This window comes from Theobroma cacao, chromosome 9 (assembly GCF_053813885.1).
Source record: "Theobroma cacao isolate CCN51 chromosome 9, ASM5381388v1, whole genome shotgun sequence".
Classification (NCBI taxonomy): domain Eukaryota; kingdom Viridiplantae; phylum Streptophyta; class Magnoliopsida; order Malvales; family Malvaceae; genus Theobroma; species Theobroma cacao.
In genome coordinates, this window is record NC_142647.1 from 40,175,415 (window position 1) to 40,201,839 (window position 26,425).

Consider the following 26,425-nt stretch of genomic DNA (forward strand, 5'->3'; position numbering starts at 1 on the left):
TTCTTTTTGTTTTGTGCTACTTAAAACTTTTGTCTGTTGTGCCTATAGATTCAACATGTTGTACCTTTGGTGTCAATTCTTTACACACCTTTCTGTTTTTCTTGAGAATCGACATGTTCTTCATATAGTGTCGATTCTTTATGACATGCTTCAGGTCTACACCTTTCTGTCTTTTTCCAAAATCAACATGTTGTGTTTTTGGTGTCAATTCTTCATGTGAGTTTGGTGCTAATCGAAAAATTCAAATTTGAAATTTTACGCTTCAATCTTATCCATTTTTCAACTCTTGCTTTTTTTCCAAGTTTTTGACTTGTTCTCTCTAAAGCTTCCAGAATTGACATGTCAACTTCTTAGTGTTGATTCTCGCTCTGTCTAATGGCTTCTATTTCTCTAGAATCAACATGTGCAAATTTGAGAATCGATTTTTCCAACAATGGAAAAAAGATATTTTTCTTTCTGTACAACTAAGAATCAATTCTTCACGTTCTAAAGATCGATTTTTACAACTAAAAATTTAGAGTCTGAAGACTTTGCTTTCAATTTAAAACCAACTTCAAAACTCTTTAGGGATTTTTTTTTCACCTTTGAAAACTCTTTCCATGTTTTTCAAGTAAATTAATTTTGTCATTTTAAAACCAAAATAAAGATAACATAGTTTCAACAATTTTTCCTTCCAAAGTCTTCATCTTATCAACAATAATTCAATTAAGTACAAATCTCCAAAAAAATGAGATAGATCAATTATAGCATTTGAAATTAAGTTAGGCATTATATCAAAAGGCAATTAGGAGCAATCGTTGCAAAAAAAAAAATGACTATCATGACTTTTCATCCCATAAAACTTACATTCCATCTCATTAACACACAAAATTATATCCGATGTAAAACCATCTAAAAATCTCAACTGCTTCACTTACACACAAACAACTTTTCTTTTCTCCCTACTTAAACTGTATGAGGCTTTAAGGAAGAAAACCTTTCCATTTTTTTCAACCAATTCCAGTTATGGGCACCTGTAATATACCTCTAAATCTTATTGTGCCTTTATGTTGGCTTTGATCTTGCCCTTAACATCCATCATTATATTGAATATATTCTTAAAAGATATTATGTTCAATATGCAACATTTCCAAAATGTGACAAATAAGAGTGGTATGCCAATAAGATAACTCTCAAAAGATGCTCTTCTCCACCAAATTATGAGTTTGATCAAAACACGAAATGTTTCATTCACCATATGTTGTCTCAAATGAGATATCAGAAAAGAAATTCAATCATATCAAAATCTTTTTACCTAATAATAAAAAAATTGGAGAGTCACACTCAACTCTTTTATTAAATTTATCTTTTTGCATCCAAAACAAATGATTAAATGACAAAAACTACCGATAAGAATAAAAGAGCAAGGCTTCTTTCCACGCTCCAAACCATTTCTCTTCAATATACTTCCATCACTTTTTCTTCATCAAAGCCAATTGATCAAGAAACCTACTTCACGTTTCCCAACGATAACAACGACATCATCATCATCATCAAGTCTGCAATCCTCCTGCTTCTTGTTAGGTTGATTTATTTTTATTTTTTGGGTTTGCTCATGGCAAAGCTTGTCACCGGATTCTGTTCTATTGCACCTAATTTTTTCTGTCTCTTTGAACTGATGTCTACTTTTATATTCTAGTATTTGATATCTGTTTGTACTTGCTTATGGCTTGATTTTGTTCAAGTTCTAATTGCCTGAAACAAAGCCCACTCAACCACCGGCAATCTTTTTTCAAAATAATTTAGTTGCCATATATTCCTTTTCAGAATTTCAATTTTTTACACAATTATGTTTTATTTGAATTTTTATTGTTACCATCTTTATAATTTTTTAAATTAAAATAGAAATTTCAGATTTTGCTCTATTTATTACTTTAAAAATTATTATACATGGGCCTAAATGAGCAGGCCTTGGTTTTTATCTGTTCAATCAGAGCCGAGCCTGGTCAAAAATTGAGGCCCGAAATTTGGGCAGGGCCGGGCCTCTGCAAGCATAGTGAGTGTTAGTATACTAGCAAACTACTTTTATGATGTCCAAAAATAAAAATTGGAGAAATAGTATATTAATTTAAACATACTTTATTAAATAAAAATCAAGGACAATTTTAAATTAAAAATAAAAATACACTGTAAAAGGAAAATCCAAATTTTCTCTTACAATTTTAACGAGCACTAGTAATACTGTAATAACTTTTTTTTTTTTGTTTTAAATACTCTACAAAATCGATTGCATTTTCTCTTTTTCTGTTTGTTGCCCCAAACTTAGTAAAGAAAAAGAAAACAGACAAATTGGGTTAGAAAAGACTCACAGGCGGTCCTTCTCTGCAAAACCACCCCGTCAAAGCTCTTAGTACTACAATTCAGACATCCACCCGTCAATATCATCCATCCTCTCTCTGTCTTTTTATGCTGTAAAGATCTATTTTAGGGTTTCACTCTCCCGCAGCTTTTCCGTACGGTGCGTTTTGTTCTCCCTAAATTCCGCATTTGTTTCTTTTTCTCATCTCTGGGTTTTTTTTTTTTGTTGTTGTGCTCTTTATACAATTCTTTCATGGATGTTTCAAAATGATCAAATTTAATCAACTCTAACTTATAGGAGAAATTATAATTTGTTGGATTTTTTTTCCCGTTTACTTTCTAAGACGGTTTCGAGCTTGTGCTTTAGCATTTCTTCTGCTTTTGGGGGTCCAATTGATTGATAGGGTGTTAAGCTTCTTTGAATCCATTCTGGGTTTTAGATGTTGTTTTTGTTATAATATATTTCTGGGTCTCTTTGGATTTGAATGCTCATTCGATTAGTTTCACGTTTTTTTTTCTTTGGGCTAAATTACTGTTTATTTTGGAAGTTTTAGATTTAGGCGTTTAGCTACTGAAAGATTGAAGGCCATGACAGAATTTTAGTTTCTGTTTTTTTTTTTTTTTATTTAGATCGTATGATAGTTGAAGAAAAAGCTGCTGAATTGTATTTAGATGTAGTTGATGCTTTCAATTATTAGGTGTTTAACTGCTGGAACTTCATTTTCTTCTTACCCCTTTATTGAAAAAGGTACTTTCTTTTAATCCACCTGTGTAATTCTTTGATTCCCTCACAAGCCAAAAATGTGAATACTCCCACTCCTAGCACGACTTGTAAATTATTACATTATTATTGCTGTTATAATTTTAATTATATAAGAGCATAGGCCTTTATGTTATGTTCAAAAAGAATTTTATACTTGAATTTGATGTGGATGATAAGGGTCAGTTTCTCCAAATTTACACTAGATTGGAAATCGGATTTGAGAAGTACGCAGAGGTACATTTTATGATGATTAGATAAATTTTTTAGTTTTGGAAACATCTAAGTGAGCCTAGATCTTAAATCTACCTGGATTTCTGAATATTTAGTTACCATTTGCTTTCATTTGAGATTCAGAATTGAACTCTGCCTGAATAATCATGGATGCACATTTTTTTGTAAACTAAGTTGTTTTTTATCTATCAATAGGATTAGAAAAATCGTGATGGTGAAAGGATATACTCAAGATCACATTTACAAGCATCCATGGGAACGAGTAACTTCTGCATCTTGGCGCAAGTTTGCTGACCCTGAGAACAAACGTACCTTGTCGCATATTCTTGAAGTTGACACATTGAACCGCAGACTTGATCCTGACTCTGGCAGGCTTTACACTACTCGTGCTCTTACCATCCATGCTCCAGGGCCATGGTTTATTCGCAAAATCATTGGCCAGGATATCTGCCACTGTGTTGAATCGACAGTTGTTGATGCCCAATCTAAGTCAATGCAACTTACAACCCGTAATGTCAGTCTCCAGAAGTTCATAGAGGTAGAGGAGAAGATACGGTATGATCCTCACCCAGATAATCCAACTGGCTGGACAATTTGTCGACAGGAGACTAGTATTCGTATTAAGCCTTTATCAGCTCTGGCATCCATGGCAGAAAAAGTTGAGCAACGGTGTGCTGAGAGGTTTATGCAAAATAGTGCGAAGGGCAGAGAGGTTATGGAGAGGATCTGTAAGTATCTTGAAGCTGAATCTAGTGGGATGGCTCTATAATTCTGACTTTCACACTTCAGTTTTCAGTTGTCTCTCCCTTGGAGTAGGGAATAACAAAAGAATGTAAGATGCAAAACCACCAAAGGTTAATTTTGAATGTCCTTTCTAGACTCGGTGCAAACACAATAGACTCGGTTCTATTGTAGTTGTTACGAAATCTTGATATGGTTTAATTACAATTACAAAATTTAACTTCACCAAGAAATATATAGAAATTACTTAATTAATAAAACTAGACAAATTTGATTTAAAATCAAATTATCTAATTGTGTTTCATGATGTCATGATCTCTCATGGAATCAAGTCCTTGGAATCATTACTTTTGTGAAAATATTGAGTTGGTTGTTATGTTGATGTAAGGATGTCAACTTGCTTGGCCTTGCACTTTAACCTAGTTGAGGTAGCTGTGGTAGGGAATACCCGACTATGAAATACGTATTGTCATCTCCGGTGGAGTTCAATCATTTGTTTCATCTAATTTAAGATCCAAATCATATGTTTCTTCAAATTTAAATCCCGGTTGTTATTGCAGGCTCCGTTGGTGCCCAAAGATGACTTCATTCCGATTAAAGCATTCTCACCATCCTCCCGTACTTCCTCGCAACTGACACCACATAAAACAAGGCTAACGAATTGACCAACTCTCCACTCTCCTTAGGGGAGGAATTGTCCTTTCCTAGTTTACCTAGGGGTTGAGGGTATTGGCCTGTTAACTCAAACATCAAACATGGAGCTGTGGATCCTCAAGGCCAGGTAACGGGAGGCATAACCCCACGCCTTGAATGGGAACGAGGAGTATACTCCCCACGCCTTGCCTACGTCATTGACATTCCAAGTTGATGGCTAGTTTTCAAATCTTTTCTCCTTAAGAACTACGTGGTCACATGAAAAAGAGAATGAAATGCCATTAATAGCACAAATCATCATTCATGTAAGTCAAGCACCACAAATATAAGTACAAGATTTGCCAAGGACTTGAAAATATAATACGAGGATAATGCAATGAGAAGCATAATTGAAATTTACACAGCTACCCACGAGAACATCCACGATCATCTTCATATCATCTTGAAATTGCACAATACCATTTTAACAACCAGAACTAGAGCGAAATGGCATATGAAACAGAATGACACATACAAATGACAGAGTACATCAAACCACCACAGATTAAGACACACTGATGCCAACATATAAATTCTCGCCAATCACAAGATATAGAGTTCTTCATAGTGCATAGATGTCCTAGATAGCCCTGTCTCCCAGCATATATAACAATAAATAAGGACACCTGATAAGACATGTGGCCAACTCAGAAAGAGTCTCTCGGAGGAAAATGAGCAAACATACTTCAAAGCATGAAACTTCATCCCATTTGTATTTAGATTTTATCAAGCTTCTCTGCCTTGACAACTGGATTGGCTTTAGCTATAGCATCTCGTGCAGCAGTGCGATAATCGAAGGGGCAATCATGTTTGTCTGAGTAGCGGTGTGATGTACAGAAAAGGTTACCACAGCGACATTTAAACCCTGTTAAACCAACCCTCTTTTTGCAAGTGCTGCACCGGATTGGGCCCTCCTTCAGCTTTGCCTCTATGCTCTCTCCTGAGCCAGATGGACAGGATGTCTGAACTAAGATGGTCTTTGGCTCCACAGAATTTGGCACATCTACATCAGTAGCAATAACGGTTTCATTCCCATTGCCGGTTGATGATCCATTCACAATATTATCAATAGACGATGCAGCAAGTTTAGCCTGCTCCTGTTTCAATATCATATCCTTGTGGCACTTGGAACACATGTTCATAGTCGCTGCACTTCCAAAGAAACCACAATTGTTAATGCACAAAATAGGACGTTCAGGAGGAGCTTGGCATCCTGTCTTCTCATGGTCCATTTCTTCACCTCTCCTGTAGCAAGTATATTTAAATATGAGAATCTAACAAGTAAAATTGACAATGCTAAGAGCCAGGGGCAATTCACAGTTAATGCTGGATGACACATATATGAAATCATCAGTAAATGCAAATGAACCTTTGTTATATTGATAATAGCCATTTATTCCCCTTTCAAGTCCCAATCAAGCAAATAAAAAAGCAGAACTCTACAAGATATAAGCATTAGCCACTAAAGTGTATGTGTTCCTGTAAAATGTGACTGTTTATTCATGAACTAAAAGATAACAGTGAGAAACAAATACTACTATCTTAATTTTGCAAAGCAGGAAACTTCCCTTACAAATTAAACATTGATTCCACCAAAAAGCACTGCTTTACAAAGACCAGTAAGTAAAGATGAAGAAATAGGAAAATGTTGGTGTATAACTAGAAATTGAATTGTGGACACTACGATACAAAAATTAAACAAGACTTTCAAGTTTTCAACAAAATATAAGGAAATGAATGTCAAACATCTTATTTCGATATACACCATTCTGCATCGCATATAAATGCGGCTCTCCAAGTTCACAATCAGCTAATAATTCACCAACACTGTGTAGAAAAACTCCTGCCTACGCATATAACTTTTTCTCTCACAGAGTATTATTTTCTCAGCAGATTGTTCCTAAAAAATTCTCTGAGGTTTCTTTTTTTTTTTTTTTGGCCCACGTCTAACGTCAAAATCAAGAAAAATATCAAAAGACATACACCAAGTGAACAAGGAAAACTAAAAGAATTTCAAACAACAGAATTATACCCATAAATATATTTTTTTCCTGAATTATAATACTCAAAATTAAACAGTCTAAAACATACTGAAAAAAAAGTAACACCTCCTTGACATGCATGCAAAAATAATTTCATCCATCACACCAAATTTAAATAATAATAATAATAATACTGCAATATTTCAACCCAGCTATCAAAAGGAAAAATGATAAAAAGACATAAAGAAAGAAGGGCTGACCTGTTAGCTAGAGAAGTTAGTGAAATGACTCCCAAAACCTATCTTGGAGCTCAAAAACGCATCCGATGAGCCCCTGTTTTAAGAGGTCAAATAAGACCAATAAAAAAAATTGAAAATATCAATTAAAACCAAATAAGCCCATGGAAAAAATAACGCCAAAAATTGAAAAATCAGAAACAAAATATCAAGATAAGAGATCAAAACCCCAACCCTAGAATTTATGGACCAGATCGCCCAGGATTGAACCACTGAAAAGCAAAAGCCCTAAGAGAGAGAGATGTTTCTTTTGTTCTTCTGTTTCCTTTGCGTCTCTTCGATTTGGTGATTTTAAATGACTTTATTTATTTTGGTTTTCTCTGCCAACGAACGTTCTTTACTGATTAGGGATGACGTGGGGGATTCCAATTGGGTGCGCGTGTTGATTTCTTATTCCTGATTTGTCCTTCACTTCAATGAGAATAACGGTTTTGTCCATAAAAGATGATAACTCTCACCCTGATGAAGAATAGGAATATGACGGTCCAATAGGCGTCAAGTTAGATGCTTTTGTTGTTGCATGTTGGGAAGGACAAGCCTTACTTGTTAAGTTAGGCTTTGCAGTAACATATTAACATTGTTTTCCCTTTGCTTGATAGAGGAAGAAATCTTTCAAGGTTGATTGAGCGTTTTAATACTTAATTACTCATTACATTAAAGGACTAACCTTTTTCTACTTTTTCTCTCTTCATCAATTAAATAAAATTATAATTCCACTCTCATACTCATACTCTCCATCACACGTAATGAATAAATTTCATAATAATATATAATACAAAAGTTTATTTCTTTCCTCAAAAGTATTATTCAAGACATATTCCATTGATAGTTCAAACATTAAAAGGTTATTATGCTTTGTTTATATAAATATTCAAGTAATTTAAAGCTCAAATTGACTAAAATTTTAAATGATTTAGACTTATACTGACTATAAGCTTAAATTAAGCATTATTTTTTATCATTTTGTTCTTTTAGAATTCAGCTCAAGTTAAATATATAACGATTCAACTTAAGTTAAAATTAAAAGTAATTCAAGCTTGACATAAACTTGAATGGATGTAAAAAAAAAAAAAAATGAATGATTTAATCTAGAAGTGGCTTGAATTCGAATATAGACTTGAAATGATCTAAACTTAAAATAATGTAAGTAGTTATTCAATGCTTATTGGAGTACTTGAACTTGATTAAAGGGGGAATTAAGGTTAAAGCCCAAAAATGATTAGCGGTGGGAGGGTTGGTGCTTGTCAATTTTACAAGCCCAGCCAGCCTAGAAAGAAACTTGGGTTTGTTATGGGGTGGAGGCGTGGAACCCATGTCTGCCAATCATACAGGATGTGTTTACCTTGAAGCAGAATGCATGGAATCATGAAAGTTTCTTTACTTTCTCCTTTTTTTCGTCGTTTCAATTTTTGGAAGAACAACAAAAATTTAGTTACGGTTAATGTTACATTATTTTCTCAATTTTTAGTACAAAGGGGATAGAGTTTCATTTTAATCTGAATGGTTAAACTTGATTGTAGTCTTGAGAAATATAATTATGTGAACATATATATGTATGTGTAAAATTAAAAAAAAAATTAATTTTCATCAATACGAAGGAAACCAAGTAAGAGATAAAAATGTTCAATTCTCCATCTACAACATAAAATGAAAAAGAAAAAGAAAAAGAAAATCAAATGTTTCTTTCTTAAAAATGAAAGCAAAATTAATTTGTGGATTCCATGTGTCTATCGTTTTTGGTTGAATGAAAGACAAATATTTTCCATCCTTTATTTGTCTATCAAAACTTATTAATCTTCCTTTGTTCAAAAGAATATTAGCAGGGACAGGTTAAGGGTTGTATTACACCAGCCCAATCAACCAAAGGCCTATGACGCCTTTCACCAACTCGGGGGCACTTGGTGCACGAAGCGAGCGTCACACTACCCTAACACTGAGGACAATATATTCCTGGCAATTGCTATAATTACCAAAATTTACACTCAGATTTCTTTGAATTAAAGTGAAATTTTGCCAAAAAAAAAAAAGAAAACAAACTTTGATGGTCTATCAACGCTTGCTTTTGTCCATCGGCCAAAGGGCCAGAAATTAACACTACCTTGATTATAACATTTCAACCCATATTATTACATAGAGATCTGTTTCTCTAACTTATATTTTATTTTCAACTTCTGTCTTATAATTACTTTAATTTATGCTTATTTACCAATTAAACTTATTGTATAACATATATATTTTACTCTTGAATATTCATTTAATTTAAAATGCGTAACCCATTTGATATCAATATTGGATAACAATGGCAGATCAATTCCTACATGACCTATGAATCTTTTCAACTAGCTACATCAATGAAAGCAAGGATTGTGCGCCTATGGGAATCAATCGATCCAAATTGTCCGGACACACTCCTCAGCCTTGATTTCTTAGCAACTAATGCACAAGTACATACTTTTTTTAATAATTAAACAGGATTTTTCTTTGAAAATTAAATACCATTCCATAAGCATTAAACCAATCCTTGTATAGCATATATATTACAAAGAGTTTGGTCATTTCTCAATTAGGAAAGAGCATTCTACAATTGTATAAACAACAATCAAATTGATATTGCTTTGTAATTGTTACTTATAACAAAATAAAAATGTCAACAAAGAAATCTTTAATTATTTCATTCTCTACTGTTATAAAATATCAAAGTTAATTGGTGGCAACTAAATAGCTAATTTAAAATACCAATAAATATAATTTCAAGTTATTATGTGGTCCAATTCTTCCACAAACACTTCACCCTACCTTGCTACAGTAGTAAACTTATTATATAGAATTCTTGAGGATATTCCTTTCTATTATTAGTTACTATTACAATGATAGAAGAATGTAAGGGATTACCATCCAAACTTTGAACTTTGTTTATATTATGAAGAAGGCAAAATCAAATCTGGTTGGTTAGTAGACAAGTTATGATGGATTGCTTCTCCTTTGTATGGGATCAAATTTTTTTATGCCATACATATTTTTAATTCCTCCAACCTAGATTAATATAAATTGATTTATATTTTTATTTGGTTATTAGAATTTTGAGATATTAACAAAACAAAAAATTTTCTCTATTTAAATATTAACAAAACATATATTTTTGTTTCATTTTAAAATTTGGGTACTTCATATATCAAGATAATAGAATTTTGCTTATATCTTTGTATGACGGCAAAATGCAGTATGGTTGGTTAGGAGACAAGTTATGGTGGATTGTTACTCCTTTACTTGGGATCAAACAATTTTTTTATGCCATACTGATTTTTTATTCCTCCAACCTATATTAATGTGTATTAATTTATATTTTCATTTGATTGTCAGAATTCTGAGATATTAACAAAACACATACTTTTCTTTATTTAAATATTAATAAAACAAAGATTTTTGTTTCATTTCAAAATTTGGGTAGTTCACATATCAAGATACTAAAATTTTGCTTCTATTTCTATATGGTTGACCGTTGAAAAATAATTTTAATGTTAAAATTGCATTTTGCATTCTTAGAGTTACAAATTGGTGATAACATTTCGTATTGTTCATTCAATAGAGAAATGAGTTGCATTTTATGGTGAGAACCCTAGACATGCCACAATTCTGACCTCAATTGAAAGAAGGATCTCTGTATCGAATCAGTAAGTTTCAAACAAGTGATAAAAAGTCAAATTTTAACGCCATTTCTTCAAATATAATTAGAATGTTTATGAGGAATACCCAAATCCAAGAGCTTCATGAAGATTTCTCCCCATACCCTTCATCGTATTTTACTTTTGCATTATTTAATCAGCTTAATACAAGGATCTGATATGATGCTATCTTGACAGATATGACGCTATCTTGACAAATATGACTAACTCAATTATTTCCTAAACTGCTAAAGCATGATTTCTATAACATCATCTTTCATTATTGACATTGCAAATAGTGACTAACCCCAATTAAAATGATGTTTCAGAACCTAACAGATTTTATTAGGGCTTTAAAATCAATGACCAATATTGCAAAGGTCCGCTTGCATAACAAAACAAATGACCTTAAAAAACGTGACCTTTACATTGAGGATCTCAAGTTAAAAAAAAAGTCATATACACATTTGATCTTATGGGTGAATAAATTTTTACATCGAATCTCATACTTGGTATTTTTATGTACAATGGCAACAACTTCAAAATTATTTTATATGCTGATAAAGTTGAAAACATAAATGAAGACCACCTTCTTGATGCAGTGATCAGTGTTGTTATTGTCTTGGCCACCACAATAGTGAAGAAATACATGAGTAAGAATATCATTTATTATTAGTTATATTATTCACTATTTGTCATATTTTTTTATAATTGTTTGCTACTCTTACATATACCCCTTACCTTTCGTCTTGTTTGATCACCAAGATATATATCGATCCAGATATACCTGAAACTGCAGCATTTAAACAAAGGTAATATCAATATTATAACTATAAATAGCAATTCAAATATAAAATAGCAGTTCACAAATCTTTTAACTCACAGATATCAAGAAATACCATTTAGTGTGCAAATTATAAACATGAAAATGGACTCACATCCATAAATTGAAAACAATAACAACATTGAAGAATCAACTATTGTAGCCATTAATGCAGTTGGCCCAACCAAAACCCAAGTAAAAGCAAACCTGAATAAACAATTTTCGAAACCAAATGTTAAACACAAAAATACTGACAATAAACATATATTGCAGAACATTAAATATAAGATACGTGTAACAATTACTGATATTGATTGCAGCAATGGATGGTTTACAATTTATGTAACGAATGTGAGTTAGCCTTACGATTTTGTGTTGGAAAATACTGGGGCACTCAACATGAAGAAAAGACACTGCTCCCAATGTAAGTAAATAATGAAACTCTTATATTCTTAGTTATCTTCATTTCATGAATTTAATGCTTTCCTAAATTTTATTTATAATACCACATTTCTGTAACACACGTTTTGTGCAAAACAAATATAGATAAAACAATTCCTAAAGTTATTAAATTTACATTCTTTTTCATTTAAAGACTAGCTTTTTTTTAGTAGTAACTGTTTTTTTTATTTTAATAATTACTTTTTTTGTTTTGCTCAAATAAAAATATACATGAATATATTGAGTGACAAAATAATGACAGTATCATTTTTCTAAGATCGTGTAATACATTGGGTATAACAACAATGATCTAAACATTTGCCTTCACATTGAGGAAAAAACTTTTTGGTGGATATGTGGTGATCTAGCTCAAATCGAGCAAACATTCACATATTTTTAACATTTAAAACCTTACCATTTTAGTCATTTCTTCCATTCTAGAATGTGGATGTTTACAATCGAATATATATACATGAACATAATTCATTTCTTTGTCAGAATCATATTTTATAATGAGTTAATATTCTCATTTCACTTGAAAACAAGTTTCGGTATCTGTATATTAATTTTATAAGCATGTCTATTATTCATTGTGTTAGCATTTGAAACATTTTAAAATTATTATTATAGAATACATGTATTGCTGGTATTAATACCTTTCAAATTCATTACCAGCTCTTTATTTTCATCTGTAAAAGCTAAAATTCAATTTTGCAGATATTTTATACAACTGATTATGCAAGGTAGCACTACACAAATGGGATTAGTAGCCTTTGGTAAAGTGGCAGAGAAGCTAGTTGGAGCGAGTATCACAAAACTTTCAACACTTAACACTATCCATTGCATGACATTACCTGGACCTGTTAAGGCCTTAATCAACCAAACGAGGACATTCATAATAAGTCTGACGTTAAAGGCAATTAAAACAAGAATTTCAAATTACAATCTATTCAATTGTGATGTGATGGCAAAGTAAGAACTTGCCACTCCAACTTCTACAAGCATTGTTGTATCCTCAACACCTTCATTAACAATTGAACAACCAAAGCAGCAGCTCCTACTGTCACGACCCGGAACTCCCATCGAGCCCGTGACAACCGCCGCGACGTCTCAATTTACATTCATTACCCGGAATGTCAACCGAGACTCCGCAAGGCTTTAATATCAGCTTCTCATTTCCCCTGTGGGAAACTGTTTCCAAATACCACATTTTAAAAGATTTTAAACTGTTTCCAACTTAAACAAATGAAATAATAATTTCTGTCTCACAGGGGTATTTTTGTCATTTATCCCAAAAATCTCAAAAATCATCTAAAAATATAGTATGTAAGTGGAAAACACATATTTCTTAATCAAAAATAATTTTGGATGTCTAAAACATTCGTTTAAAATGGAATTATGACTGTTATAATAAAATAAAAGTATTCAATAAAATATTTAATTTTCACATAAAACGATATTTTAAGAACACTGCATAAATAATTTTTATAGTGTAAAAGCAAAATAAATTCTTACATACCGTAATACAGATAACCAAAGTATAGAATTTAATTTACAGTGACACGTGGGCCCACGAATGATCAAAAGTATCAAAAGAAATGAACCTACAGTCTTTGGATGTGGCAAGTTCAACTGTAATCCTTGCCGATATCAGTTATCTACAATCTATTCTGAACCTGAAATGGGTGGAAATGAGGGTGGTGAGATTATAAAATCCCAGTGAGTAAACAAACATCACTCAAAATATCTAAAATCGAGTAAAAGGAGACTATTAAAACATTTCATCAAACTGTAATTTATCATCTTTCAACTTATTTCAACCAAATGAAATCAATTTATTTAAAACAAGTAATCAGTATGGCTTATGAATTTCTTAAAAAGCTTGGCTCATGCCAAAAATTATTATCATACTCAATTATTTGGGATACCTTGGCCGAGGGCTATCCCAACTGAGTCCGCCAAGGCTATTAGAAAGTCATGTTTTTATTTTGAAAACATAGCCATTCCTTGACGTTGGCCGAGTTCCCTTTCACGAGGTGGTTTGGCGTGAAGTGAACTCTAAAAGTTATACCTCAGGAGTTACCCTACTCGCCTCTCCAACCGAGGTAAAAATATAACAGGATTCCGTGCCCCTCTAATAGGCTAGTCCACAGAATCCAACCCACTGCAGCAGGTCAAACCCACCATACAATAAAATTTTGACAGCATGACAGGGCTAATATATTACTACCCAGCCTGCAAGGGTAAAATAAAGCAATTCATATAATTCATAAAAACATAGCCCAGCCAGTCATGCCAATACAATAACATAAGCCATTAATTCAATTTTAAATTTACAACATATCAGTGGTCTCCAATTACTCTATTTTCAAAATCGTTATTTCGTTTCAAGACAATTTATAAAATATTTTCATTTAAACTCATTTTGTTTACAAAACATAAAAATTTACCATTTAAACTCATTTTCATAAAATTCACCAAAACCGAATAAAAACATACTTTAGATAATTAAAATGATGGTAAGGTTACTCACCGTGTCTAGAGTGAGGATTTTCAAAATACTCAGACTATTGGTCCTCGGGTGCAATTCTCTTGCCTTTATCAGAGGACTCACCACCTTGACACAGTACAAAATCGAGAAATTCACCACATTGGTACTAAATTGAAATTAAACTAATTTAGACTACTAATGCTTGATATGGAATGCAAAAATGTCTAAATTTTTGCCTAAATGCGGTGTTAGCCTATTTCGATCTTTTACCCGATAAATTGATATACGCGTCCGTTTAAACTCCAAATTAATTTTTTTCAGTTTCTATACCTCAATTGCACCCAAATTGACTTAATGTCCCTCAGTGTGGTGCAAATTATCAGTCTCGATAACAAATTACGAAAATACCCCTAGTGGGTAAAAATTTGTATTTTTGCTCCGAAAATTTCCATTATTTTTCTAGGCTCATAATTCATCATTTTTCATCATAATTCCTCAAATAACCATCAAGATCAGCAGCCAATATTCCCCTAAAAATTCAGCATAATGGGTTTCAATGGGAGAAAATTATATTTCTAGCTTATTTTTGCTATATTTCAATATAACTTAACTAAAATCACTTAATTCAATTAAAATCAACCAAAAATCAAGCTCAAAACTCATCCATGGAGGTTTGGCCAGCATGGGTGTCCATACCCACTTTCTAATTTTGCATGGAAATGAGAAAAAAATGCATGGGTAGTGAAAATCACAAGGAAAATCAATGAAATTTACCTTTTTAATGCTTGATTTCTTGATTTCTCTTGATTTTCCCCAAATTTTTCAGGTAGGATTCTTGTTTTTTTTTTTTCCCTTTTCTCCCCTGGTTTGGACAGCTGAAGAAGATGAGAATTCCGGAATTTTTACCTTTTTAAAGGCTTAAAATAATATAATATTATTTTATTCATTTTTTTAATGTTTTATTAATTCCTTAAATTCTAGCCATCCATTTGTTTCCAAATTTTCACCATACACTTGTCCCACATATCCATAGCTTAGGTAAAATTCTCAGACTTATCCAAAGTCTTGGTGGAGTAATTTTTAAAATTTACACTTTTACCCCCGTAAAAGTCAAAAATTACATTTTTGCCCCAAAAATTGAAAAATTTCCCATAGACATATTTTTCATCCCTTATACTCATACCATTCTCCAATTTGTCAAATTTGATCTAAATTCTCTCAAAATCTCAAATTTTGTCTGCGGGTGGCAAAATTACGATTTTGCCCCTACACTCTAGAAATCACTGGAATTAAACTTTTTCACTGCCAAACCCTCAAATTATACTCCAATACTCAAATCATACTCCAATAAGTCAAATGGGGCTAAAAAAATTCTTTTCTAAAAATTCCCATTGTGTCCTTGGGTGGCAAATGACCATTTTGCCCTTGGACAGTAAAAATTCTAGTTTGACTTCAAATTGATCCTCGAACTCCAAATCACCATATTAAATCATTCTGGGACTTTAATATTCTTAATTTCATTTTAAATTCTCTATTTGATCTAGTTCGAGACTTAAATTAACTTAATTGTACCATTTGGTACATTGTCGTCTTTTAACGATTTTTCTTTCAGGGCTTTCCAAGTATGCAAGCATATTGTCAATCATATGAATGACATGGAAAGTATTTTATAAGGTCGGGCTTGACACCTACCATCACCAATAAACACACAGGTGGCCAAAGAACTTTTCCCAGAAAACACTCCTCAGGAAAGTGCTACCACTAGCCAAGGACAAGAATCATCCAAGAAAAAATACAAAGCTAGGTTAGGATTACAATACGGTAAACTTTAGTTTACATATTTTCTCTTCGTCTGCTTGTTATTAGGTTATTTTTTCCTTATTTCATATAGTTTGAAACTGCAAGCATGAAATGAAAATGATGCATTTTGAAATATATCTTTCTTCATTTGAATGTTCAACACTTCAAATTTGACACACATTTCTAGCACTTTTGATGAACAACTTATAGTTGAGATATCAACATTGAAGTTTTAAATAAATTAGATTCTTTTGCACATTTTGAGAGATACAAAGAAACAAAAAGTCTTTTTTATGGATGAAGAAATTCTGTTGCTGATGGATGTTAAAGTTTGCGTCTTTTAATTGTTCGTACATACTCTTCATGGATGCTTGATGTAAGCTGTGTATTATTCATAAAATTTTAACGTTTTTGCTTTAGTTCATGAGTTGTTGAGATAATTGCTTATGTTTCTTAGATTTATAACATTGGGATTAGTGGCTTCATTTTTTTAAATTGAAACTTAAATAACTAATGCATGGCTTTCTAAAAGAAATTCTTTCTATAGGAAAATTAGGAAAACCATTGGTTGAAGATGATGGAAAATTGTAAGTAAAATATTCATGTATTTGCATATGCATTCATGCAATATTTTCATTGAGAGATCTAATAAAAATTTCAAACAATATATGATACTCCTTAGTTGCTCAGCCACTGTTTGCAAACATGGTACACATCGAATCAAAACCTTGATTAAAGTGCAATATTACTGAAACTTTTTGTTCATCTATATCTAATATGAAATCTTGACATTTAATTGCTAGCTACGTATTAAAATGCCTCATTCTTTTGTTTCGAGGTGGCATGTAATATTATACATTATAACTATATCTTTTGTGTATATGCTTCGAATGCCGGCTGAACATTGAAACACTACTTTGCCTAACTGTATATATTTTGTAACAATAATAATGCCATTTTTTGTGAAACTTTGCAAAAGCCTTATGCTGATTTTTACTTACAAGCATTACCTTTTATACTTAACCTAACAATGATGCTATAAAATTACAAATTGTCATGATATTTTTTTATGTTTTGTACCGATATCTATATATCTATGCATTATATTATGATCCTAAGTCATAATATTTCAATATTTTCTACTATCGATAATAATATTTTGTATATGTAATTTTTAGTATATGGACTTGCTTTGTCTATACCTACAAAAACTTATAAAATGAAAAATAAAATAAACGCAACTATTACAACATGTATTATTATATCCGTGTGCAACGCGCAGGTACATTTTTAGTATTTATAATTATGTGAAATTTCAAGTAAAAGTGAGGTGTGTTCTTTAAATTTGATTCTTAACTAAAGGCTGGATAATTATTCTAAGCAGGGTTGAAAACTTTGATTCTTTTCACATTTGATACTAAAATCTCTAAGCCAAGTGTTCTTTAATAAAGACAAGAGTTGTGGCCCTAATGTCTAAAATTGGTTCTCAATTTTGACTAAAAATCGAGTGATGACTTTGAAATTTATTTAAGTGGCACAATCACAGGTTTAGTTAAAGATCTGGAGTTCTCCCATCATGCCAACCTTATAACTTGGGATTTAAGTTTTCGAAAGGCTAGCTTGGGCCCACGGCACGGCAGGACAACCTGTTTCTTTAAGGTCCTTTTTCCACCTATGCCAACAACTTTGGCTTTGAAACGTGCATCGACTAGCAAGGCTAAGCATTTAATTTCGTTAAAAAATATTACTTATCGGTTGCATTCTGATGATTTGTAATGTTTCATTACATGAAAATAAAGTTTTAAATACTCATTTCAACCATCACAAGCTTCATTTTTTTTAAATTACGTAACAGAAAATAATATTCTCCTATCCTGGAAGTCTCAAACTCTAATTGCAAGATTGGTTTTTGAAACTATAAGTGATAGTTCTCAACAATCTACTCTTCTTAATAGTATTAGTATATAGGCTAAAAAAAAAAAAAATTGGTCTACTTCTTCAAAAATTTTAAATAAGTTATTATCTTTTATTGTACTTAATTAAATCTTTAAATATTATTTTTAATTAAATTTTATTTGTATATGAAAATGTTAAAATTCGTCATTTTTTTCCATGTTAACATTTATGTGACCATTATCTCTTACACGCATATATGTATACATATGTGACATGCCATGTACACTAATGCCACATGCCATTTAAGGGCCAAGTCATTATGAATCCCAACATTTTGCCTCGTGGGTGCTGATCGCAAAATAATGGCCACGAAAAATTAACATGGCAAAAATAATGAATTTTAGTGCTTTTCATTCAAAATAAAATTTAATTAAATAAAAATAATATTTTAAGAGCTCAATAAAGTACAATAATTTAAGAGATTTGAAAAAGTAAATAAGATTTTTTTTGTAATATTTTAACTTGGTATATATTGTTGTACAAATAAGTTGTTTTTCTTTCAAAGGGCTGCAATTGCATATTTTATATCCAAGAAACATGTCTTTTATAACCATAATCATATGGCATAATTTAATGACACGTTTGGTTTGCAAAATTGAATAGAATAAAATAAAATAATTATTTTATAAAAATAAAATAAAATTATTATTATATATTTTAATTCATGTAATGAAATATGATGAGAATTGATATTATCACTTATTCTAATGTTTGGTTAGTGAAAATATTTTTGAAATTATTAAAAAATAAATGATAAAGTTATAAAATTATCTTTTAGTATAATAAAATTTATTTTAATCAAAGACAAAAATAAATTCTACTTTCATTAAACATCAATAATTTATTGTTAAATTATTAATATTTTTAATTTATTATTAAATTATTAAATAATTTATTATTAACTTAGTTATATGATTTTTAATTTTAATTATTTTTCTTTATTTGTATTTTTCATTTCTTAATCTTTAATTTCTATTTTCATTAAAAATAATACTTGATTATGAAATTATTAAAGAATTTACATTAACTTAGTTATATAATTTTTTATTTTAATTATTTGAATAATTTTTCTCCATTTCTATTTTTCATTTTTTAATCTTTTAATTTTTTCATTAAATATCAATAATTTTTTATTTTAATTTCTTTTCAATTTTTCTTTGTTTTCATATTTCCTTTTTCCCTCTTTCCATTTCTCGTCTGTTGTCGGTAAGTGGAGCAACAGCGGGCGACACTGGAGCGCCAATCTGGCTGTAGCTGCAACTTAGATCTGGCCGTTGGAACGTTGATTTGGCATTGACAGCGGCCGGATCTGGTCTTTGAAGGGTCGATCTGTCCAACGCGTCGCCAAATCTGACGCTTCCGTGGCCAGTTCAGCGCTCCAACGGCCAGATCTTACGGCAACCATTGTCGGATCGACACTCCAATATTGCTGCTGTTTCTTTGAGGGTCAACGAGGGAGAACTTGGCAAAGACGACGACAGAGGATGGCGGTGGCTGTGAAGGAGGGCCGTTGCAAACTTGCTTAGAGAGAGAAGAGGTGGGAGGCACATCAAGAAGAGAAAAAGAAAACGAAAGAAAATGAGAGAAAAAGACGAGTTGTAATTATTTCTATTAAATCAGCTGTGGAATTGGGGAATGGCTATTTTCAACAATAAAATGCAGCCAAACAAAAGAATAAAAAGTGAAAGAAATAAGGGGAATGACTTGGCTATTCTCCCTAGGTTTCTTGATTTGGAGAAAATTTTCATTCTCAACTTCTTTTATGGCTCTTAATTTTGGCTTATCAATTTTTCTATTAGTGTAATTATATATGTGCCTTGTGATAACGATGGCCGATGTCCCAATTCCCAATTTTACAGATATACTTTGGAATATATATATATATATATATATATATATATTTAAATCATATGGTATTTGATTTCAAAGTAAGCCATCATTTTTCATCTATTGGTTAGAAGATTATGTATAGGTGGGCTCTTGAAAATCAATACAGCATACCATTACAACTTTAATATTAAGGCAGTGCGATTTTTTTTTTAGCTTATTCTTAAAATAACCGATGACCTAATTAATTTATTTTTTGACATTATATCATAGGAGACGTCATGTACATCTCGTGTACGATAGTATGAATATACATGCAATGCCCATTAATTTTTTATTGACTCGCACCTCTTATATATTTTACATGTGTACTAAGTACTATTTATTTGTCGTACACGTAAAGCTAAAAGGTGTATTTCTTTTCAGAGGAATGGAATCGCAAAGAGTGACATATTAAGTTCACTATCCGTGCTTCGTTTAGGTTGAGTAATAAAATGATTATGACATAATAGTACTGTAGAAAGAAAAAGTAAAATTATTGTAATTTTATTCATCTTGTTAGTTAATTTATTTAGATATAATAATTAGGTGATGCTGTTTTGAGTGCAATTGCCATTTGAGGAAGAAAAGAAAATACTTGAACGAAATGAATGCAATGGTGTTGGGCAACCATGGAGATCCCGCCTTTGTTTTCCTCGGTAACGTTCATTCTTTCTTTCCCACTGTACACAGTACAGAAATCTTTTTTGGCTTTCATAGGTCACAAAATATAAAAAGAGATTTTTAGTTAAGGAGATAGTGACATACCAACCACATGGTGATGGTAGTAATGATTAGCCAGGCAAACTGAAAATTTAAGCAAAGCTTTTGCCATCCAATTATCAAACTGTGGTTGGCATACCTGTCACAGCAACCTTTCCTTCCCTTCCCTTTTTTCATCTCTTCCTGTGCTTTTGCCTCAAATCTTCCCCCCCTTTGCAGTTTAAACTTCCTTCTTATTCTTGTTTAATTTTCTTCAAACCCAATCATCCCATCTCTCTCCAAGTTTTCTTCAGCTTTCGCATTTCCAACAATTCTTCCTGCTACAACTTTTCTTGGTAATCTTTTAATGCATAAGTATGGCATTTAATGCTCTTACATATGTGCTCATGTTTCTTGAATGATCACTGATCGACTCAAAAATTTGGTGGTATTCAGACCTTGTTAATTTCCTGCCAACAGTTTGGATTCTGGTATGATCTTTAAATTCCATTTAATGCTGCGGTGGACATCTAGGCTTCATATTCCAGAGCCTGAAAACTACCTAACATTAACGCAAAAAAGCCTAGAGTAACCAGTGAACATTGGAAGAAAAGCTTTTCACTTATGCTCCACAGGCTCTGAAGGTGCTCATGGAGAAGAAAAACCAGGAAATGATATCGAAAATGGATGACTACCAAGTAATAGAGCAGATTGGAAGAGGAGCTTTTGGGGCTGCATTTCTTGTTCATCATAAAGCTGAGAAAAACAAGTAAGAGACACTCTGCCACATCTTCTCTACCGGGATTTTTATTTTTCAACTTTGATCTATATCTATTTTAACTGTGACAGTGAATTAAACTTGGGTGTTAGAATTTAATCTGGCAGCAATAATTTAGAATTGTGTGAATATATCTATCTATCTAAACAAATGCAGTTTCATAATGTGATAACTTTAGTGTTGATACATGCTCTTTGATATTAAATCCGCAGGTATGTATTGAAAAAGATTCGTTTAGCTAAACAAACCGAGAAGTTTAAACGTACAGCACATCAAGAGGTTATTCTTCTGAAGACTGACTTACTTTTCAGCACAACTGCTTTGAACACATTGTGTACATTTCTCTTGCATATATCATGCTTAATGGCTTAAATTAGACTATTATTACTATATTCCATCCCCATGTGCTGATCTCCTTTAAGCTTTGTATTCTTTCTACACGTCAAAATGATATCTAAACTACATGTTGGAATATCTTTCTTGGTATCTTGGCTTTCGGCTTTGAAATTAAGCTGAAGAACAAGTGCCATTAAATAGGTTTTTGGTGTAGTTGAAAATATTCTTGAAAGGGGTTTGACCTGCAAAAGAAAAAGAGAAACTAGCATGGAACATCTCAGGTCTTTGAATGTTAGGAAATGATGCTTATGTTATTTAAAACGTTTTTCTGATATTTGACAAATGTTCTGATGCTACCATCTAAGGTGAACTGAAGATGTTGGCTGGGTAGAATAATAATTCATATAGGTAAATGAATAGTTTCCGTCATGTGGCATATATAACTTCTGTTTTATTTCTCATGCTTATCAGTGATTGATGAGCAGAAGGCTATGGAGAAAGATTTTGGTTAAATTTCAAAGTCTTACAAGAAAAATGATGCTATAAAAACTCTCTCTTCATATTTCTGTTGCAGATGAATTTGATAGCAAAGCTTAATAATCCATATATTGTGGAGTACAAGGATGGATGGGTGGAAAAGGTAGTCCATTCATATTTTTATTGATTTTCTGGATGGTTTGATCCCCTAATCAAACAATCAAAAGTGTTTTATTCTTGAAATATAATTGGTATCGCAGCTCCATAATTTTCTGTTTTGAATTCATTTTTTGCAGGAATCCTATGTTTGTATTGTCACGAGTTATTGTGAGGGAGGAGACATGTAAGTTTGCTCTGCATAAGAAACATCCGAGTCAAACTTAGAAATTCTTTAAAACTGTTGGATTAAACAAACTGGCAGATTCCCAGTTGGTTTTCTCTCACTCTCTTTCTGTTTTACAACTCTTGTCCTTTTATCTTTTTCACCACATAATGCCACAATTTTCTAGGCTTAGAGCAGATGCTGGAAGCAGAAATACATAACTAGATTTTAGCACCATAATTATGCATGCTAATATGCACATTGTTATTGCAGGGCAGAGATGATAAAGAAAAGTAGAGGGACATTCCTTCCTGAAAAGGTAATGGAATGGAATATGTGAGAAACAAAAATCCTTATGAAACTACACATTTTAATGCTTAGTGCTCATTCATCTCCCTTATTCTCATCCAGAAGCTTTGCAAATGGCTGACACAACTGTTGCTGGCAGTCGACTACCTCCACTCCAACCGTGTCCTTCACAGGGATCTGAAAGTATGAATGTTCAGTTATTTTCCATTAAGAAGAGTTCAGTTGCCATAAATTCTTTCAACTAACTTTTCTTCCAAAATTCCAGTGCTCTAACATTTTCCTTACAAAAGACAACGAAATTCGGTTAGGTGAGAAACTTGTATGTCTGAAATTTGCCTTCTTTATATTTCACTTCCATTGCTGCAACGGCACTTATTCATGTTATTCCTTCAATATAGGTGACTTTGGACTAGCAAAACTGCTAAACAAAGAGGATCTCACTTCAACGGTAATGGCTGCATAAATGTCTTATGTTATCTCTTTGAAACGGAGTTCCTATTAGCTCTACTCTTCTCTTTATTGTTTTCTCTTAGAAATTAAGATGGCCAGCAGTCTTCTAAAATATGACACATCGATATTGCAATCTGAAAGAAAATTTTAACCAGAGAGAGAGAGAGAGAGAAACAATATGGAATATTTACGACTAAAAGAAAATGTTGATCTATTTATCTGAATCATAGTGCCAAGACCTCAACTCAAGCCATTCTTGCCACTCCCTGTGTCCTTACAGTTATCGCAGCAGATGCTGAACAGATGTCAACATCTTTTTCTTTTCTTTTGACACAAGCCCGCAATCTTATCCCCAAAGATCACACTCTTGGGAAACAAAAGTGACTATGTTCCTTTTTTTTTTTGAGGTGAACACAGCATAAAAAAGCTATCTTCGCTTGACATAAAGTAGCAATTAAATTGATTTTGTAGATTTAAAAGCCTCGGCCTACTATCAGATGAGAAGAATATTTTGCAAGCATAGATACTTATCCATCATGATTGCCATTTTAACACATACTTAGCCATCTTGATTGCCATTTTAACATTCTAAAAGTAAAGAGCTTTGGGCCTATTCTCTTAAGACACTGTATCTATCCATTATTAGTCAATAACTAGAAGGATGCAAGTGACATACATTGCAGAATGTCATCTGATGGTCTGTTGTTCTGAAGAATCCGAACTGAAAGCAAAAGAACCTATTATTTCCTGATACTAAAAATTTCTCTTCTATGCTTACCTACTGGTTTTAGTTGATTAGTTTAGGCTATCAATTCTTCAGGTGCTGATAGCTGATATATACACATGTTATTTTTATTCTACACAGGTTGTGGGCACTCCAAACTACATGTGTCCAGAGCTTCTTGCGGATATACCATATGGCTACAAATCAGATATATGGTCCCTAGGTAATATTAATCTGACATGGTTGTTTTATTTAGGACCAAAAACATAGTGGCTTAACTTCCTTAGAATTGCATTTTTCCGGTAGGTTGCTGCATGTTTGAAATAGCTGCCCATCAACCTGCGTTCAGAGCTCCTGTAAGTGTTGGCTTAATCTGTACGTATCAATTTTCCATGTACTTCAGAAAAACATCAAACTAAAATTCAGTTTCTGACAATTCTTTAAACAGGATATGGCAGGACTCATCAGCAAAATCAATCGATCCTCCATTTCTCCACTCCCAACAGTGTATTCCTCTACTCTGTAAGTTGATGTCATTTTCTAAATAATTTCTCAACTTTTAGAAGATTATGCACAAATACACATCACCAAAAGTTCATAGCTAATACAAGGAAACCTTCCCTACTGCAGGAAGCAATTGATCAAAACCATGCTAAGAAAGAACCCAGAACACAGACCAACAGTGAGTTCAACTATTCCACATTCTTATCTATTTCCTCTGAGAGCACGGACATGTTCTGAGACTTGCATTCATTCTTCAGGCTGCAGAGCTGTTGAGGCATCCACATTTACAACCATATCTTGTCCAATGCCAGAATCTATCTCCTGTCTTTCTCCCAGTAAAGTCTGAACAGAGCATCAAGGGTAAGCCAAAAGGAAGCCCTTTTTCCAACAAATATGGCACTGGGAATCCAAAAGGTGAAAGGGCAAGCCCCTCAAAAGAGTTGGGAATTGTTCACCAAGGAAAAGATGATGCATTTATGGTACATCTTCTTGCAAATGATGCCAGTAACTCAAGAATAATCTTGGAGTGTACATCAAGTGCTCATCACAAAGAAGCGCAACAAGAATTTACCTCTGAGTGTTCAGAGGTATTGCAGGAGCAGGAACCATTTCAACTTATTGAAGAAGCTGGTAGAGAAGGTAAGATTGATAATGAGAGCCATTACAGGAGATTGGCAATTGTGGATTCCATAGGTAATGGTGCTCTTACTAGTTACAAAAAGGCAGAGACAAATAACAGCTTTGAACATGACAAGATGCTCAGGCGCTGTTTACATGCGGGAGAAAACCCCGACTTGTGTACAGTGAGTGCTCCGCAAAAGACAACATTACCAAGTAGAAGGATACTTCCATGTGGAAATCAAGTTAGAGCAAAAGAACATAACTTCAGCAGTTCCAAGCAAGTGAGGAAAGACAATATGCAAGAGCTAAGCAGAAGTACTTCTGACTTCTCAATAATGAGTACGCTAACCATACTGCATGATTATGAAAGAAAGATCAAGCATGATCCTCAGAGCCAACAAAGAGCAGAAGCTCTGGAATCGCTGCTGGAGATTTGTGCAAGTTTACTTAGGCAGGAAAGACTTGAGGAACTGACCGGTGTGCTAAGACCATTTGGGGAAGAATCTGTGTCATCAAGAGAAACGGCAATTTGGTTGACAAAGAGCCTAACGAATGCTAAAAGCAAAATACCAATGGATCATAGAAAATGATAACTTAAACAATCGACCAATTCATAGTAGTAAGTATTGGTTCACCAAGTAGGTAACTTATGTTTTCAATCTGATATAGATTTGTCTCCATCTGTATTTGTCTCTCAGTTAAGCATCATGTTTGTTGAGCAACATTTTCTCATATGTTGCTTACAAAATGCGATGATTAGACATCTACTGACAGCATAATCTGTACATTGTATTCATATTTTGAACCACAGAAGTTTTGCTGATTTTTGCCTAGATTTCAATTGTCATTCCCTGGAAAGCAATGACTTGATGAATTTTCAAGAAGAAAAATTCTGGAAAATAAAGAACACTAGAGACAGAAAAAATGAAAGAATGAAGAAAACAGACTTGAATCAGTAAATTGGTAGCAAGAGAGCTCAACGATTATAATTTTCATTAAGACTTATATACTCTTCATATTAACAAGGACCGAGCAAAGGCCTTGGATTTAGAAATGAGGCAAGTCAGCTGAGCACAGAAACCAGGTATTGTTTTCTGTGCACAGCAACGGCTAAAACAGC

General features: G+C 32.7%; 3 protein-coding genes across 4 annotated transcripts; 2 read left to right on the plus strand and 1 right to left on the minus strand.

Moving 5' to 3' along the window:
- The first annotated feature begins 2,269 nt into the window (after positions 1-2,269).
- On the plus strand, positions 2,270-4,257 carry LOC18589785 (MSF1-like family protein). The gene is made up of 2 exons (XM_007014911.3): positions 2,270-2,497; positions 3,527-4,257. The coding sequence occupies exon 2, from the start codon at positions 3,543-3,545 to the stop codon at positions 4,098-4,100; it is 558 nt and encodes a 185-aa protein (XP_007014973.1). The 5' UTR covers positions 2,270-2,497; positions 3,527-3,542; the 3' UTR covers positions 4,101-4,257.
- An 874-nt stretch (positions 4,258-5,131) lies between these two features.
- On the minus strand, positions 5,132-7,358 carry LOC18589786 (A20/AN1-like zinc finger family protein). The gene is made up of 3 exons (XM_007014913.3): positions 7,218-7,358; positions 7,008-7,080; positions 5,132-6,010 (listed from the first exon to the last, which is right to left on the minus strand). Exon 3 carries the CDS (start codon positions 5,995-5,997, stop codon positions 5,482-5,484), a length of 516 nt encoding a protein of 171 aa, XP_007014975.2. The 5' UTR covers positions 5,998-6,010; positions 7,008-7,080; positions 7,218-7,358; the 3' UTR covers positions 5,132-5,481.
- A 13,565-nt stretch (positions 7,359-20,923) lies between these two features.
- Positions 20,924-26,118, plus strand: LOC18589787 (serine/threonine-protein kinase Nek6). 2 transcript variants are annotated; one of them, XM_088810227.1, is made up of 15 exons: positions 20,924-21,140; positions 21,241-21,275; positions 21,420-21,553; positions 21,775-21,841; positions 22,473-22,538; positions 22,672-22,718; positions 22,971-23,016; positions 23,109-23,189; positions 23,272-23,314; positions 23,405-23,454; positions 24,322-24,403; positions 24,487-24,536; positions 24,629-24,702; positions 24,811-24,862; positions 24,942-26,118. In XM_088810227.1, the coding sequence occupies exons 3-15, from the start codon at positions 21,435-21,437 to the stop codon at positions 25,893-25,895; spliced, it is 1,731 nt and encodes a 576-aa protein (XP_088666353.1). In that variant the 5' UTR covers positions 20,924-21,140; positions 21,241-21,275; positions 21,420-21,434; the 3' UTR covers positions 25,896-26,118. The 2 variants fall into 2 exon arrangements, with proteins under 2 accessions (XP_088666353.1, XP_088666354.1); XM_088810228.1 differs by lacking the exon at positions 21,241-21,275.
- The last annotated feature ends 307 nt before the right edge of the window (positions 26,119-26,425 follow it).